General features: G+C 33.7%; 1 protein-coding gene across 1 annotated transcript; it reads left to right on the top strand.

Moving 5' to 3' along the window:
* The first annotated feature begins 10944 nt into the window (after positions 1 to 10944).
* LOC131642012 (proline dehydrogenase 2, mitochondrial-like) lies at positions 10945 to 13737 on the top strand. The gene is made up of 4 exons (XM_058912303.1): positions 10945 to 11807; positions 12367 to 13012; positions 13127 to 13367; positions 13483 to 13737. Exons 1-4 carry the CDS (start codon positions 11259 to 11261, stop codon positions 13520 to 13522), a joined length of 1476 nt encoding a protein of 491 aa, XP_058768286.1. The 5' UTR covers positions 10945 to 11258; the 3' UTR covers positions 13523 to 13737.
* Positions 13738 to 16025: the final 2288 nt, after the last annotated feature.

Here is a 16025-nt window from a genome sequence, read left to right as displayed (position 1 = left end):
CGAATGAATGCAAAAGAAATACGGGGAAAAGAAGGAGTTATTTACAAGTGTGCTCGCTTAGGCCCCGCGACCCAATGCCTACGTATCCCTTACAAGGAATCAGAGCTACCGTAGTTCGGCTCACATGTTTTCTATGTTTTTGTGTTTTTTAGGTGAACAGAGGTTAAAGTCGCACTCCACGATGCTCGACCTTTGGAGACTTATACGCCTAATTATGGAATGGATTCAACATGCTCTTAAGAATGCCACGAGGGCGAGAGACAGAAGAGAGTTTGGGTGTTTCGAATGGATCCCTAAAGCAAGGGAGATTCGAGTTACCCTTTGGTTTGTGTTTTTTAGAATTTGGGAACTTACGCCCGAATGGTTCCCTAAAGCAAGGGAGATCCAAGCACTCGAATGATTCCCTAAAGTAAGGGATATTCAAGCTTCCATTCCCTTTTTAATGATTTTCACTTTTTTATTAATGTTTTAGATGTTTTCTTTGTATTTTTTAAAAGGGATTTTATTTTGGATATTTATTAAGTGTTTTATGTTGTAAAAGAAAAAGAAATGCAAGGGAGGACTAGCCTAATTTCTAAACCTAGTGTTATTCTAATTCTTATCTAAACTAAATCTAAAGGAGATTAACTAAAAAGAGTCGTTTTAACAACTAAGGGCATTTTTGGTATTTCACAAATATAGAAGATACTCACAAAAATAAGAGAAATAAAACTCTAAACTATTAAAGAAAATATTCACAAACAATACTATTTTTATTCATGTTTTCAAGACTATTTTTGGATTAAAACTAAAAAACTATGCATTTTTATTATTATGCACTAATCACAATTCAAAGAAAATCAACCATTAAAAACAATTAAAAATCTAAAATGAAATTTATGGATTGTTAAGATTCTAATTGGTACGAAAAACTATTTTTGTCATTTTTTATTTGAACAAAAATCAATTAGCAAGCAAGAAAAAAAGAAGAAGAAAAAAAACTATTTTATTTGTTCATTTTTTAGTCCGCAGGGGGTGTATTAGTAAAAATGATTTGAACTGAATCCAGTTATGGCGCGTTTGGGCTCAAACTCAGGGGGTGTAGGAATCAATTCGTGAGCCCAGATCACATCACTACTTCATTTTTATTTCATTATTGTTGTTTTTATTATCTCATGCAGCATACAGCATTTTTATGCTATGGTTTTTATTAACAAACGTGACATGGTATTAAAATCAACTCAGCCTCAATTGGTCCAAAATTATATTAGTGAGATAAGACAAAATGAGTGCTAGGCCAGTCATGCGCTTACACCTCATCACTTAATCATGTGAATAATGACAAAAAGGAAAAAGAGTGAAAACATGAACCAATGGGGACGTGCCACCCAGGCACCTGTGACGGAAAAAGAGTCTCCTAAGACTCAGACGCCGGAGATCCTCTCCGGTCGTCTTCTCCGGCCAACACACGGCGGAGATGGACGAAAATTCCAGAAATCAAAAACTCCGCAACCAATCTGCTCGATTTTCCGCGTAGGTTATAGATCCATCTTTGGTTTTCAGTGAATCTTCCTATAACGTCCAAACCGAACACGTTTTGTAAAACCCTAACTAAAGAGAACTCCATTAAAACTCCACCTAAGCACAGGAAGAGGTTCCACCACATTCATAACGTTCAAATACGCGGATTCAACATGTATATACGCATCAACGGGTACAAACTGAAGCAACAGAATTCAAGAACAAAAAATGCACACGAATGTAACACAAACACGTCATGATCTATCACAATGCGGTTAGCATGCTAAGGAGTTTGCAGAACTTACCGAACTAAGTTCTTGATTCAAAGAAGAATCTACCACTCCTTTTTAATCTTGGACGAAATGGTGTTAGGCTTCAAAACGAACTCAGTATCTTTGGAGCTCCATTTGCAAAGATGATGATGATGATGGTCCGGTCTTGAGTAGCAGAGGGATGTAGAGAGGATATCGGAGGTTTGTTACTGATGAGGACTGAGAATGAAGATTGACGGTGATGATGCTAGTGTTCTTTTGATCGGAGAAGTTGGTTGGAGGAGGTAGTTACGGTTGTGATCGAAGTTTGTTACGGTGGCCTGAATTAGTTACTATGGTGGTTGGAGGTGGTTGATGGGAGTGGTTACGGCGGCGGTTAGGGAGGTGAAACCATGGAGAGAAAATGAAGGTGAGAAAAGGTGGAGTAGAGAGAAGAGAGTGATGGGAGGAGAGTGGAAACTGAAAAATGCAAAATGAAGCGTGTGAGCCCTGCGTGAGAGTGTGTGTGTCCTTATATAGGGAATGTGGAACTCCTTTTTTGTGGATGTGTGAAGTGGGACTTTTCTTTCAGCTTGGTGAACAAGTCTACACAATTGAGGAAAGCCTGAAGTATGCTTTTGAGTAACAGTCTTGTGCATGGCTCAATGAAGAACAAGCTGATGGTAGTATATTGATATTATTCAAACATGTTCATACCCCTACTTTGAACTTCAATATCTCAACCCCTGGGCCATTATTTGTCTCAAACTCACATTCATTCTAAAGATGACATGGCATAGAATAGTTTTGGTATTTGGAAGTCCTTAAACCAAGCATTGAATGGAGGAGAAAAATGACCATGAATTGAGACATTATCTTGGTGCTGGGACAGTATGCGCGCGCCTTGCTTGCCTTGGAATTTCTCTGCCTAAATGAGCCTTTGTAAGAGCACCACTTTAAGGCCATGTAATTTTCTAACCACAAGTCCAAATGCCCTGACCGTGATACCAATTGAAAGACAACATAGAGTAGAGTGTGTTGACATTAGAAGCATCTCAAAAAGCTCTCCACAATTCTCTAAAATTGACTTTATATTTGGCTCGCCACGTGTTTGGTAAAATGCCTCACGCATGCCATGGATTCAGGCCCCTGTACTTGGCAATGCATGGCTCGATCAGAGTGTGACTTTGAGCCCCCATATTTAATTCAATATTCACTCCATTGACTTAATTATTGTCTTATTGTGTAGAGGGCATGGAGGATAAGAGATTCATACCAAGTTTGACCCTTACGGATCTTTGTGCCTCTCTATAATCATCTTCAAAGTTAGCACGCCACGTGCTTGATCTTTTGCTTACGCGTGCCCAGAATTTGGTCCAGTAATCTGCCTTGCAACTTGACTTGCATCAAATGAAAACCTTCAACTTCAAACCTCAATATATTTTCAACCATACCTCAAATGAAGAAACTTTAAACTAGAAAGTTGTAGATCTCCATGGAATGAACATTTTTCATGTTGAACTTGTCTTGAGATAAAGCCTCGAAGTTTGTAGAAAATGAGCTCAAAGTCAACTGCATGGCTAAAATTGAAAACATCCAAAACCTCCAAATTTTTCTAAGTCTAGGACTTTCCTCTTATGGAAACTCTCACATTTCAACTAACTTGCCATTTTTGGTAATTTTGACACTTTCTTAATTTTATTTATTTCTTTGACTTTTCTTTGACCGGTTTTCCACCAAAAGTCAGGATTTGACAATTGACCTTGACTTTGACCAAAAAAGTCAACATTTCCTGATTTTTTTCAAATTGTGGATGAATTTCCCGATTACTCAGTTTCCGGTCTCATTCTCAATCAATTTCTCAGCAAAGAAGCTTCAGTGAACATTTCTTCAAAGTAATCACATTTCACCCTCAAAATCATCTCCTGATTAAGTTTTGACCAAAAAGTCAACAGGTTGACTTTGGTCAAAAACCCTGGTTTTAAAGGATCAGAAGAATCTGGAGACTGTATCTTCTGTCGAAGCTTTGACTTGTAGATATTCAAACCCTGATTTCAGAAGGATGTGAATGAAATGTCTCACACATCAATTTCAGACCTGACTTTCCTTTTAACCAGAGCGTTCTCAATTTCCACTTCTTTTTATCAGTTTCTTGGAGTGATGGTAATGAAATGAATGGATATATGAATGAAGGACCTATATGAGGTATGCATATGAATGTGATATGAAATCCAGCTAGATATAAATAAATGGGCAAATTTTAGGGTGCAACACTGTGGAGGATAAACCATGATAACCATAAACCAAAATCCTGGCATCCCATCCTGATGGATGGAGAAATAACTCGAACCAACCTTGAATAAGGATGAGAGCCTCAAAGTAACACTAGAACCTTAGCTCTTCAAGATCCTTAATTCCAATGTCAGATTCATTTATTAGTGAATACATGAGTTATGCTAATGTCCTAATGGAAAGACGCACATGAATGAAAAGTTCAAGCCAGTTAGAAATAAATTAGGAGGATAAATTTGGGGGTGCAATAGCTGCCCATATTTAATCATCTTAAACCTGATGGTGAGATTGGCGCGAGCCTTTCGAGCCTTCAGGGTAGAAGAGGATTAAATACCAAAGAACTAGAAAATTTTCACTCCAGGGAATAGATGAATGATATCTCTGTGGAATGCCTCTACTTAACAAGCTTCAGAAAGTAACCGTATGATATCCCCTTCCTCAAAGAGAGATAAATGGTGATGCATATCTGCAATAGGTAAGTTGAATATTGATTGGCTTGTCGGGTGTAACATCCTATTTTTATTAGATTTTATTTAATTATGATTATTTGATATTTTATAATTGTTTGTGTGTTTATTTAATTATTGTTTGAGCAATAATTATTTGATTGTGTGGTAATATATTACTTAGCTAATTAATAAATGTTAGGATTATATTAGAATTAACTATTGGGCTTAATGGGAATTAGAAATGAGAATAGTGGATGGGTTAAGCCCAATGAGATAATGAGAGTTAGAAGATAATTTTATGAGTTAACCTAAATTAGATAGAAAGATAGAAAGAAAAGTAGAGAAGAGAAAAGAGGCAAAAGAGTAGAAGAGAGAAGAGAAGAGGATTGTAGATTTCTTGAAGTTAGAAGGAGAAATTCAAGAGGTAAGGGTTTGAATACAAGTTCTTATAGACTATATGATTGGGTAATGTGTGTTGTTGTGATTATCTCTTCATCTTTGCAATTTCATGGAAACATAGAAAAGTTAGGGTTTATGAACAAATGCATGAATTTATGATTTGAAATGTGTTTTAATTGATGTTTGATGATGTTATGATGTTAGAAGATCCATAATATGTGTTATATTTGTGTTTATAACATGTATTCTATTGTTGTTCGTGATGATTGGTGTTTTCCAAGTTGATTGGGTTGAGTTTAGGGGTTTTGGGATGGGTTTCGTATGCTGTTTTCTGAGATTTGGGATTTTCTGAAATCGCCAGTTCGCGCCGCGAACTATTGTTCGAGCCGCGAACTGCTTGGCAGAAACTCATGAAAAATTGGATTCGCTCAGTTCACGCCGCGAACCTTGTTGGCGCCGCGAACTGCTTGGCAGAAAGTTGGGGATTATTTGATTCACTCAGTTCGCTCCGCGAACTTTGTTCGAGCCGCGAACCCTGTTTTACAGAACTTTTTCCAAACTTTGAAAGGCCATAACTTTTGATCCGTAACTCCTTTTTAGGTGCCGTTTGAAGCATATTGAAGCTTAATTAATTGTCTATATGATAGAATAGAATGAATTGGCACTTGTTTGATTAATTATGATGATAATTGAGAATAATATTTCATTATGGATGTATGTTATGGATGAGTTGTTAATGATCAATGTTCATGGATGTATTATGTGGTATGATAACCGTGAGTTATGTGATTGATTGCTAAATGATAATTGATACTTGATATTGGTGGAATGTCATGTTGTGTAATGTTGTGCAAGGTTGGAAAGATGTGATTGTGTAGTTTAAGAGATAGAGAGATCGTCTTAAATGCACGAGTCTTGTTTTGTTGCACACGTACACAAGCATGAGTCTTTGAAAGTGGCAATGTTGGGTAATCTCGCGAAGGTTATTTACTTGTCCCAAACCTAATGAGTACGGGGTTTGAAAGCTTAAAGAGTATGGGGCTTTGAGGTGGTTATCTAGTCTAGAGAGAATGACAATCGGCATGACCGGAAATGATAACGGAGGGATCCACATGCATATCGCATCGAGTCACACTTGAGTCGCACGTGTCGGTGTGAAATGTTGTTATGTGTGATTATGTGGTATGAATGTGTGGATGTGAATTTGATTGATATGCATATATGTGGAATGATGAATCATTTGATATGAATTAGAGAATGTGATGAGAATGAGATATATGTGATTGATACATATTTGATGTGAAATGTGGAATATATGTATATGTATGAGTGATATATGTGTATATAATTAGAATCGTCAATATGTGAGATTGTGAATTTGGTTGCGATGCTTAATGGTATGGAACATGTTAACTTTATATCGGAGATAAATACTTGTTTTGTGAAGAGTGATGAATTCTTGAAATGTATGCTTAATTATGTTGCATTTCCCATTATTATGTTTTCTATAAGAAGTTGAATTCTCACCCTTTTGTTTGAATGTTATCCTTCGTTGATAACATGCAGGTTCCGACGAGTAGTAGCTTGTCCGAGGATTTAGCCGAGGAGCTCCTGAGTTTGTTATTGGATTAGGTAGCGAGTCATATGCTCTGATCATGTAACACTTGGGGGAATTTTATTTAGACTTATGCTTATGTTTGGATATTGCTATTCCCTATGTTTTGTTGGATATTCGGATGTATTTGTTTGAGATCTCGGATATGTTGTTTGAGGCTATGTGGCCAAGATTGTGGATTTAAATGTTAATTCGAATTTGGTAGATGAATATAGTATGGGATATATTCATTGAAATTTTAATAGCAATTCAATTGTTTTTCCGCAAGCGTTTATGCATAATGTATGAAAGCATGAGATTTACATTGTGTTACAAATATGATCTTTGCATATTAAGAATGTTGGATGTTTTGTTTTAGGTTTTCATTGTGATTGAAAATAACATGTGACTCCCTTTTCCTTATGCATGATTACTCTGTGTGATTGAATGATATGTTTGGGGTTAGAAAAGGGGTGTTACATCGGGCGCAGCTGGACTTTGAGAAATATATGAAAAACATTCACAACTCTACGGTTGGGACACTCACAACTCCAGGGTCGGAAAATAAAGGATCCACAACACGAGGATTGAAAACTCACGAATCGAGGGTCGGAAACTGAAGGATTCACAACACGAGGGTTGGAAACTCACGACTCAAAGGTAGGAAACAAAATAAATCCCAACACGAGTGTTGGAAACTCATGACTCGTGGGTCAGAAACTGAAGGATTCATAATACGAGGGTTTGAAACTCACAACTCGAATGTCTGAAACTAAACAAATCACCACATGAGGGTTGGAAACTCACGACTCGAGGGTCAGAAACTGAAGGATCCACAACACGAGGGTTAGAAACTTACGACTCGAAGGTCGGAAACTGAAGGATTCACAACACGAGGGTTGGAAACTCACGACTCGAAGGTAGGAAACTGAACAAATCCCAACACGAGGGTTGTAAACTCACGACTCGAGGGTCAGAAATTGAAGGATTCACAACACGAGGGTTGAAAACTCACAACGAGTTGTGCTATTCATAATTACATACGCAAGTGGAATTTACCCAACAAGTTGTTTAAGATATGGGAAGAAATGGATCCTATCAAACTTGAGGGGATGCAGGAAGGTCCTATCATAGAAGGAACAAATTCCAATGTAGACAACTTAACAAGGTTATTTAGTGAAGGTGCAGCTGAAATGAAAAATGAGAGAAATCATATTAGAGATGACATGTGGGTACACCGTAACAATTAAGTGAATTAATTATCTCTCTTTTAGATTTTCATATAAGTAACTTGGAATTTTAGTGGTTATTTTCTGAATTCCTATGTTGGTTTGATTTGATATGAATGTTGAATGTTTATATACGCTATAGCATTTTGATAACAAAATCTTTTGTGTAAACAAGCTATTAACTCGAATCTAAAAAAGAATTAAATTATATATTTAATCATAAGAAGTTTCTATCTCGATTTTATCTGCTAATAAAATTGCACATTTGTATATTTAAATATAAGTCAATAAAAATTTAATTATTAATTAATAAAAGTTTTTTTTTTCATTTTATATTAGTTAAAAATCAATTTTTAAAAATCAAATTACCAAATAGATTTTTTTATTTTCTCATCTCTAAAACTGTTTTTAAAAATAGTTGACCAAATGAATTTTTTTATTTTCTCATTTTAAAAACAATTTAATTTGAAAAGTTATATTATCAAGGATTTTAATAGTTCTATTCTTAAAAACACTCTTTCTAAAACAATTTTATAAAACCTATTTTAAAAAGTGAAAAGCAAAATTGTTTCAAACAAGCCCTTTATTCTTCTTCTTCTCTGTATTTTTTCAAATACTTAATCAAACTTTTTACTAGTTTTATAGCCAGATCAATACACATGTCTTTCTTCTCTTCTTTTTTTTTTTTGCAAATTTTTGCTAATTTTGTTAATAGCAATTAATAATTCAAACCAAATAAACATGAATAAATATTTTATTTATTAAAATAAAAAAGTATTGTGGTAATAGTGACCCGTAAAAATAGTGAGTTTCAGTGATAAAATATTTGATTCACATATAGGACATTGAAGACATATATAATCGCATGGATAAATTTATTTAATATGTAATAAATTTTATTTAGATATATGATTATTTAAATTTGAAATGATTTTTTAATTATAAAATAAATAATAATATAAACTCAACTATTTTAAATAATAATAAAAAAAGGGCTTGTGAATGGAGAAAGGAAAAAATAAAAAATTTGACATTTAAAAATAAGAATATTGTGTCTCAAATAAAATAAGTATTTTTTTTATAGTGGCCCATGAGAAAAAGAGAAATTTTTACATATGAAAATAAAAATTGTGTCTCAAATAAAGATATTTATTAATTAGAATTAAAATAAATATTTTGCTGATATAACATTTTTAAATAGATATTGTATGAAAGAGTAAAAATTATTAATTAAAAAATAGAGAGAATAATGAGAAGTTGGGAGAACATGAAATAAAAATAAGAAAACAAAGAGGGAGAGAAGATAAAAAAAGGAAAGTGAGAAATTTGAAATTTGAAATTAGTGTAGAAAGAGAAAAGTACTTTAAGGAAGCATTTAATTGGTTAATACTATTTTATTTAGTCAATTACGAAAAGGGCATTCAAAACCATTTACCTGCTGCCCATTATTTAATACAAATTTAGGTGAGTGAGGTAGCTCAGTTGACAATTTCTAGTTAGAATAAGCGATGCAAGTTGTTGATCCAAGGTTCAACTCCTAACTTGTTGATATTTATAAATCAACAACTGTAATAAAAAATACAAAATTTTTCATCTCTTCCATTAGAGAAAAAAGTATATGCACTACCTTTAACCTCTTAAATAATTTAAAAGCAATTCAGAGATTAATTGAAATACACCGGCAGTGTAAAACAACTATATACTATCATTCCATTAGAATAAATCATTTTAACACATAAGTATGAAATTAAAAATGAAAAAAATATAATTAAATTATTTTACTAACAACTTTTTCCATTATTCTCTATTCTCACGTGTTAAAATATTTCATTCTAATTGGATGACAGTGTAGCATTCTAACTATTCTCTTAATTTAAATTTTAAATTAATTGTTTTGGAAATATTATTTAAAGTTAAAAATATATATTTTTTCCCAAAAATAAAAAATCTTGCAAATAGAAAAAATTTAAAATAATTTTTTTCTTTAAAATAATAAATAAGCAAATTCTAAAATATATTTTTATTCAAAAAATGTAAAAAAAAAAATCATTTTGTTTCCTAAGTTAAAAAAATAAAAGAGTTCAAAATATAAAATTGAATCATAAATTTAAATTACTTATAAACCAATTTATAAATAAAAATTATTCTAAAATAATGGTTAAAAGAGATTAATTAATATGCACTCTCAGTATATTTTTTTTGCACAATCAGTCCGTCATAACTATTTTTATGTAATATTTTGAATGTAATTAAAACAAAAAATAGACAATAATAAAAATTTAACAATTATGATTTATAAGAAAATCACACGCATTTTAGATTAGCATCATTTAAATTTAATATTTTAAAATTAAAAATTAAAAATTTTATAATTATACAATGTAAAATAATTTTACAAGTAATAAAAATAAATTATTCAATTATATCATATATCAGTAACTCAGAATTTATATCATAATATGATATGACACATGATTGGTTAACAGTATTAAATAATTATGGAAAAACTTAGATATAATTCCTTAAGTATGATTTATACAATTTCCAATGTAAATGTGATAATTGTATTTAAATATTTTATATATAATAATTTATATATATATATATATATATATATATATATATATATATATATTATACACTTATAATACTTTTATTGAAAATAGTATAAACACCTAAAAAAATTTAGATAATTTTTTTCTTAATTTTATTATATAACTACATATTTTATTTTCTCAAAATAAAATTCAATAATATTTCTAAAATATGCGTGAATGTAGTGATAACGTAGGATTCAAGAATCTTTCAGCCTCAATTGGAATGTAAGTAGACTGAGTAAGTGCCAACACATAATGACTGTATCCTTCTAGATTCTGCGTCAGCATTTTGAATGCGTATTTATCTCACATTTCAAACCCTTGCTTCGTTACAAAATTTTCTGAATCCCTCTAGACTCTGCGTCAGCACTTTTAATACGTCTCTATCTCAAATTTTAAACCCTCAATTTGTTAGCTGTTTCTTCCTCAAAAACAACTCACACCCTCAACTCACGCTCCTTCACCCTACTTACATACACACTTTACAATTATAACCTTACTCGTATACATCCCCTTTACAATTATAACCTTACTCGTATACATCCCCTTTACCCAACTCCAACATTTAAGGAAACTACACACAAAAAATTCTTTAATTAACCAACTTGCTCGTATCCATTCAAATCACACCTCACCACTTGACTCCTTCTTTAATTAATTTAATCTAATCTAATCACATCCCTCACTTATATTTAGGTTTCTCTTCCCCTATTTATACTCAACTATCTCCCCTTCTCACTTCACAAGCCTGCCCATTTTTACATCTCATTCTAGTTTTCCATTGCGTTTTTAGGTCAAGAAAAATACCAATAAGAGAGAGTGTGAGAATTCATTCCCATTCACCCACCCATTCATTCATTTTCAAAACAATCTTAAATCCCATTCAACCATTCAAACGAGAGAGTTTTTATTATTTTTTACACCATCAAAAGCAATCCTATACTTTTATGGCCACTCGTGTTATCCCTCCAAGAATCCTAAGGAAACTCCGTTACAACACCGCCACAAAACCCTTCCAACCTTCTCTCACCTCCCCCACTCTCTCTCCTCCTTGTAATATTCTCGACCAAAAACCGCCCTCAACAACCACTCTCCTCCCTCCCGCCGTCGCGGATCTCAACTTCCACGACGTTGAGAAACTCTTCACGTATGTTCCAACCGCTAATCTCCTCCGATCAACCGCCGTTCTCCATGCAACCGCAATCGAACCCATGGTTGATCTCGGTACGTGGTTGATGAGATCCGAACTCATGCAGACGGATAATCCTTTACGAAACCTCGCTCTCGCCGCCACTCGGTCGACGTTTTTCGATCACTTTTGCGCCGGAGAAGATGCTACCACCGCTGGTCAGAGTATCGGCGGTTTGAATAAAGCTGGTTTGCGCGGAATGCTTGTGTATGGAGTTGAAGATGCGCATGATAACGAAGGTTGCGATCGCAATCTCAAAGGCTTTCTTCATACCGTTGATGTCAGCAGATCGCTTCCTCCTTCTTCGGTAATCTCTTCTTCATTTCATCTCTCTGTTTCCAAATGTAACTGTTTTTTTTTTCTTTTTTTTTTTTGGTTTTCGGTTTCTTCATGTAACAGAAGAGAGATGCAATCTGCAATCTGCAATCTGCACTTGACTCTTGTACGTTAATGGATTCAAATCAAATTGAGAATAACCGTTTTGAGCGTGCTCGCATTGTTGCTGTTAATCATTCATTCATGAAATCAAAAGCATGATGAAATCAAAGCAAGGAACATTGGAATTGGAATTTCATTCATGAAATCAAAGCATGATGAAATGAGAGCATGATGAATGAGAGCATGATGAAATCAAAGCATGGAAGAATGGAATTGGAGTGGAATTGGAAGAAACAAATGTTTTTGGTAAAAGATTCAAGCACTAATAAGCCACACAGAAATAAACTGTGGTTGCTGGTGCATTTTTATGAACTTTTTTTGTGGAAGATTTGTTGAGGGGTTGTTTTTAATTTTAAGTTTAATTTTATTCTATTGTGATGTTAAGTACTAATATTTTTCAAAATTATGCCTTTTTTTGTGTTGTATAGGTGAGCTTTATGATTGTGAAAATTACTGCAATATGTCCAATGAGTTTGCTGGAGAGAGTTAGTGATTTGCTGAGATGGCAGAAGAAGGATCCTTCATTCAATTTACCATGGATGCAAGAAACACTACCGATTTTCTCGGAGTCGTCTCCTTTGTATCATACAAGGAAGAGACCGGCGCCTTTGACACAAGAAGAAGAAAGTGATCTTGAGCTTGCAAACCAGAGATTCCTTGAGCTGTGTGAGAAGTGTGTGCAATTCAACATCCCTTTGTTGGTTGATGCAGAGCATACATCAGTTCAACCTGCTATTGATTACTTGACTTATGCTGCTGCTATTGTTCATAACAAAGGAGAACACCCAACTGTGTTTGGAACCATTCAAACATATTTGAAAGATGCTAAGGAAAGGATGTTGTTGACTTCAAAGGCTGCTGAGAAAATGGGGATTCCAATGGGGTTTAAGTTGGTGAGAGGTGCTTATATGTCTAGTGAAAGAAAATTGGCTGCTGATTTAGGGTTTGCTTCCCCAATTCATAACTCTATTATGGATACACATAAGTGTTTCAATGATTGTACTAATTTTATGCTTGAGAAGATTGCTGATGGCCCTGGTGGAGTTGTTCTTGCAACTCATAACATTGAATCAGGTATCACATTATATAATCTTTGTAGCACTGACACCTCTGGTGTCAGTGTCGTGTTAGGATCGGTGTTGTGTTTTTTTGGTGTCTGTCTGATTTAATTAATGTTGCTCTGTATAGGAAAATTGGCTGCTGCAAAAGCACATGAATTGGGGATAGGAAAAGTGAACCACAAGATGGAATTTGCACAACTATATGGAATGTCAGAGGCACTTTCTTTTGGTTTGAGCAATGCAGGGTTTCAGGTTAGCAAGTACATGCCATTTGGGCCTGTAGAGACTGTGATGCCATACCTCTTGAGAAGGGCTGAGGAGAATAGAGGTGTGTTAGCTGCATCAGGTTTTGACAGGCAACTTATGAGGTAAAAATCTGAAGCAAAACTAACAATTTATTCTGTTGTATGTTGTTCTTGAATGAAACATTTAGTTGATGATGTTTTCTGACATAGATTTTTTTTTGGTTTTTTGTGTGAACAGGAAGGAGTTGGTTAGGAGACTTAGAGCAGCTGTGTTTTAAATTTAAATTTTGAGGATGAGTTGATGGGATGTAATAAATGTAGGCAACAGGGTTCACAATATCTTTGTACAAAGTAGAGAATCCTGGAATTTGCTTGAGCTTTGTGCATTCAAGTTGATGAAATGTGCATGTTGTCTTATGTCTTATGTGTATTCATTTCACCTTTTTCTTGCTTGCGCATTGTGTTCTTTGAAATAAAAAGAGTTATTTATCAAGTGTATGTATTATGTGTTTGTGTGTGTGTGTGTGATATGATTCATACCATTTGAATTTGATTAGAATATTACAATTACAATATTTAATTGAAAACAATAAGATATCAACTTGTTCTATCAAGATAAAATATGATAGCAACTTGTGATTGAATTAGCTATGATTGGTAGCTATCTTCACTATAAAATAACAATGTTGAAATAATGTCAATTTGGTTTAGACAAAGTAATGTGGAGTGTGATTGATAGGGACAAATTGAGCATGATGTTTGAGTTGGATTTTCTCGTGTACACACTCCTATATAACAACCAAAAAGGGTAAAAACAGAGAAAAGGTGGGGAAAATGGCGGATGATTAGGACAGAGAGAATAAGGAGGATATAATAATGTGTTTGACACTTGAAATAGTCTAGACGATCAAATAATTCATTTCTTATAAGCATTTTTCATTCTGTTTATATCATAGGTTCTTTTCTATATCAATAGATTATTGGGTAAGTTGCGGTGAAAAGGACAAATAAAATGTCATTCCATGTGTAGAGTTGTACTAGTATTCATAAGAAATATGTCTTATTTTTTAGTTAAAAGAAGATAAAAAAAACTCCATTTCAAAGAGAGGTAAATCTTGAAGAGTTGGTTGTGTCCTCCTGCCTTGATATATTTTTATTGTTGCTGCAAAGTTGAAGCTTAGAGTCAGTACACTTTGGCCACCTTGTGATTGTATTAATCACTTAGGTTAAAATTTTCATTAATCTCTATTTTAGAAATGTATAATCCAAGTTTTCAGTCTATAGTTATTGCAAAGCTTATTATGAGTTAAGACTCTTGGTTTGGAATAATCTCTATTTAGAAATGTATAATCCAAGTTCTCAGTCTAAAGTTATTGCAAAGCTTATTATGAGTTAAAACTCTTGGTTTGGAATATGTGAAGTTTAATGAATATATGTATTATTTTGAATGTGATTTTTTGTGTTTATGATGTGGTTCTATGTTTAAATATGTTTTGATGATTGAATCAACAAGATCCGATGTTCTTCTGATGATTAACTCAAGAAGAACAAATGTTCTAAACATGGTTAAAAAACGAACCTGAATAAAAAAAATTGTGACATGATCCAAAGCTTTGAGTGTTTTTTTTTTATCTTCTTAGACTAATGTTTTAAATAATAGTGTTATTATTAAAATATATACATAGACTCACAAAATTAATTTTCTAGAATATCATTCTTTCAAAACATCTTAAAAGAAAAATATTTTTGAAAAGTAGAACATGGTTTTTGTTTCAGGCCGACCTGAGGCCTAAAGAAGCAGACCCAATTACAAAGGCCTAATCTAGAGCTCCATCACGAACATAGATGATCAGGTGGAACCTCGCTAAGGAGTCAGACACCTTATTCCAATTGTCTATGTCAGACACCTTATTGTCTATGTATCGCATACCGTTAGATCTAATCAGACGACTCATTGCATCACATGTCAGATTAGACAGAGGTGGTTTTAACCACCTGCCATATGCCATTTATAAATATTATCTCATTTTTCATTCTTACAAATTACATCTCTCTGACTTCACTGACTTAAGCATTGGAGTGTTAATCTTGTAGGTTCTCCATGTCTGCCTTACGGGAAACTCTTGCTCTCGTATCACAAGAGTTCATTCTCCCAACATCTCATATATCTTGTTCCATTATAGAATAGTGGCTCCACCTATAGAACTTATGATTCTCAAGAAAATCTTGAATTTAGTCATGTATCATCATTGACGATCCCACTCGATTAGCATTGATGATCTCTGGTCCAGCTACAAGAGTCATTGTTCCCGTGTCGACCTCAAAATCGGCAACAAATATCATCGTTTCGTTGATCAACGGAGGATCATTAAGCAAGAAAGAATCTAACAAATGACTTATCAAAGTGAACTTCTTAGGATATATAACGAAAAAAGGGAACCTGAAGAAAGAAAGACTTTTATTAAGGTTTCAAAACAGCGAAAAGTTAAAAGGAATTCAGACTTAGAGGATTTATGTTTTAAATTCTAAGAATGAGTTGATGGAATGTAATAAACGTAGGCAGGTTCACCCTATATTTGTACAAAGTAGAGAATCTTGTAATTTGTTTGATCTTTGTGCATTCAAGTTGACGAAAAAGGCATTTTGTCTTATGTGTTGTGTTTAAAAAATCGAACTGAACCGATTAGTTGAACTGAGAATCGGAGAGGACACCGGCCTGGTCTAATTGTCGGACCATATAAACTATTGAACTAGTGAGAACCGGTAAATACCAACAAACTG

Source organism: Vicia villosa, unplaced genomic scaffold (genome assembly GCF_029867415.1).
Source record: "Vicia villosa cultivar HV-30 ecotype Madison, WI unplaced genomic scaffold, Vvil1.0 ctg.004374F_1_1, whole genome shotgun sequence".
NCBI lineage: Eukaryota > Viridiplantae > Streptophyta > Magnoliopsida > Fabales > Fabaceae > Vicia > Vicia villosa.
The sequence above is the reverse complement of the archived record's forward strand: the minus strand, read 5'-3'. Positions and strand labels throughout refer to the sequence as shown.

Excerpts from the sequence above, each read along its gene's own strand:
- LOC131642012 (XM_058912303.1), top strand. The coding sequence starts at position 11,259 with ATGGCCACTCGTGTTATCCCTCCAAGAATCCTAAGGAAACTCCGTTAC. Across the intron at positions 11,808-12,366 it reads GATCGCTTCCTCCTTCTTCG|GTGAGCTTTATGATTGTGAA; the intron begins GTAATCTCTTCT and ends TGTGTTGTATAG. Across the intron at positions 13,013-13,126 it reads AACTCATAACATTGAATCAG|GAAAATTGGCTGCTGCAAAA; the intron begins GTATCACATTAT and ends TGCTCTGTATAG.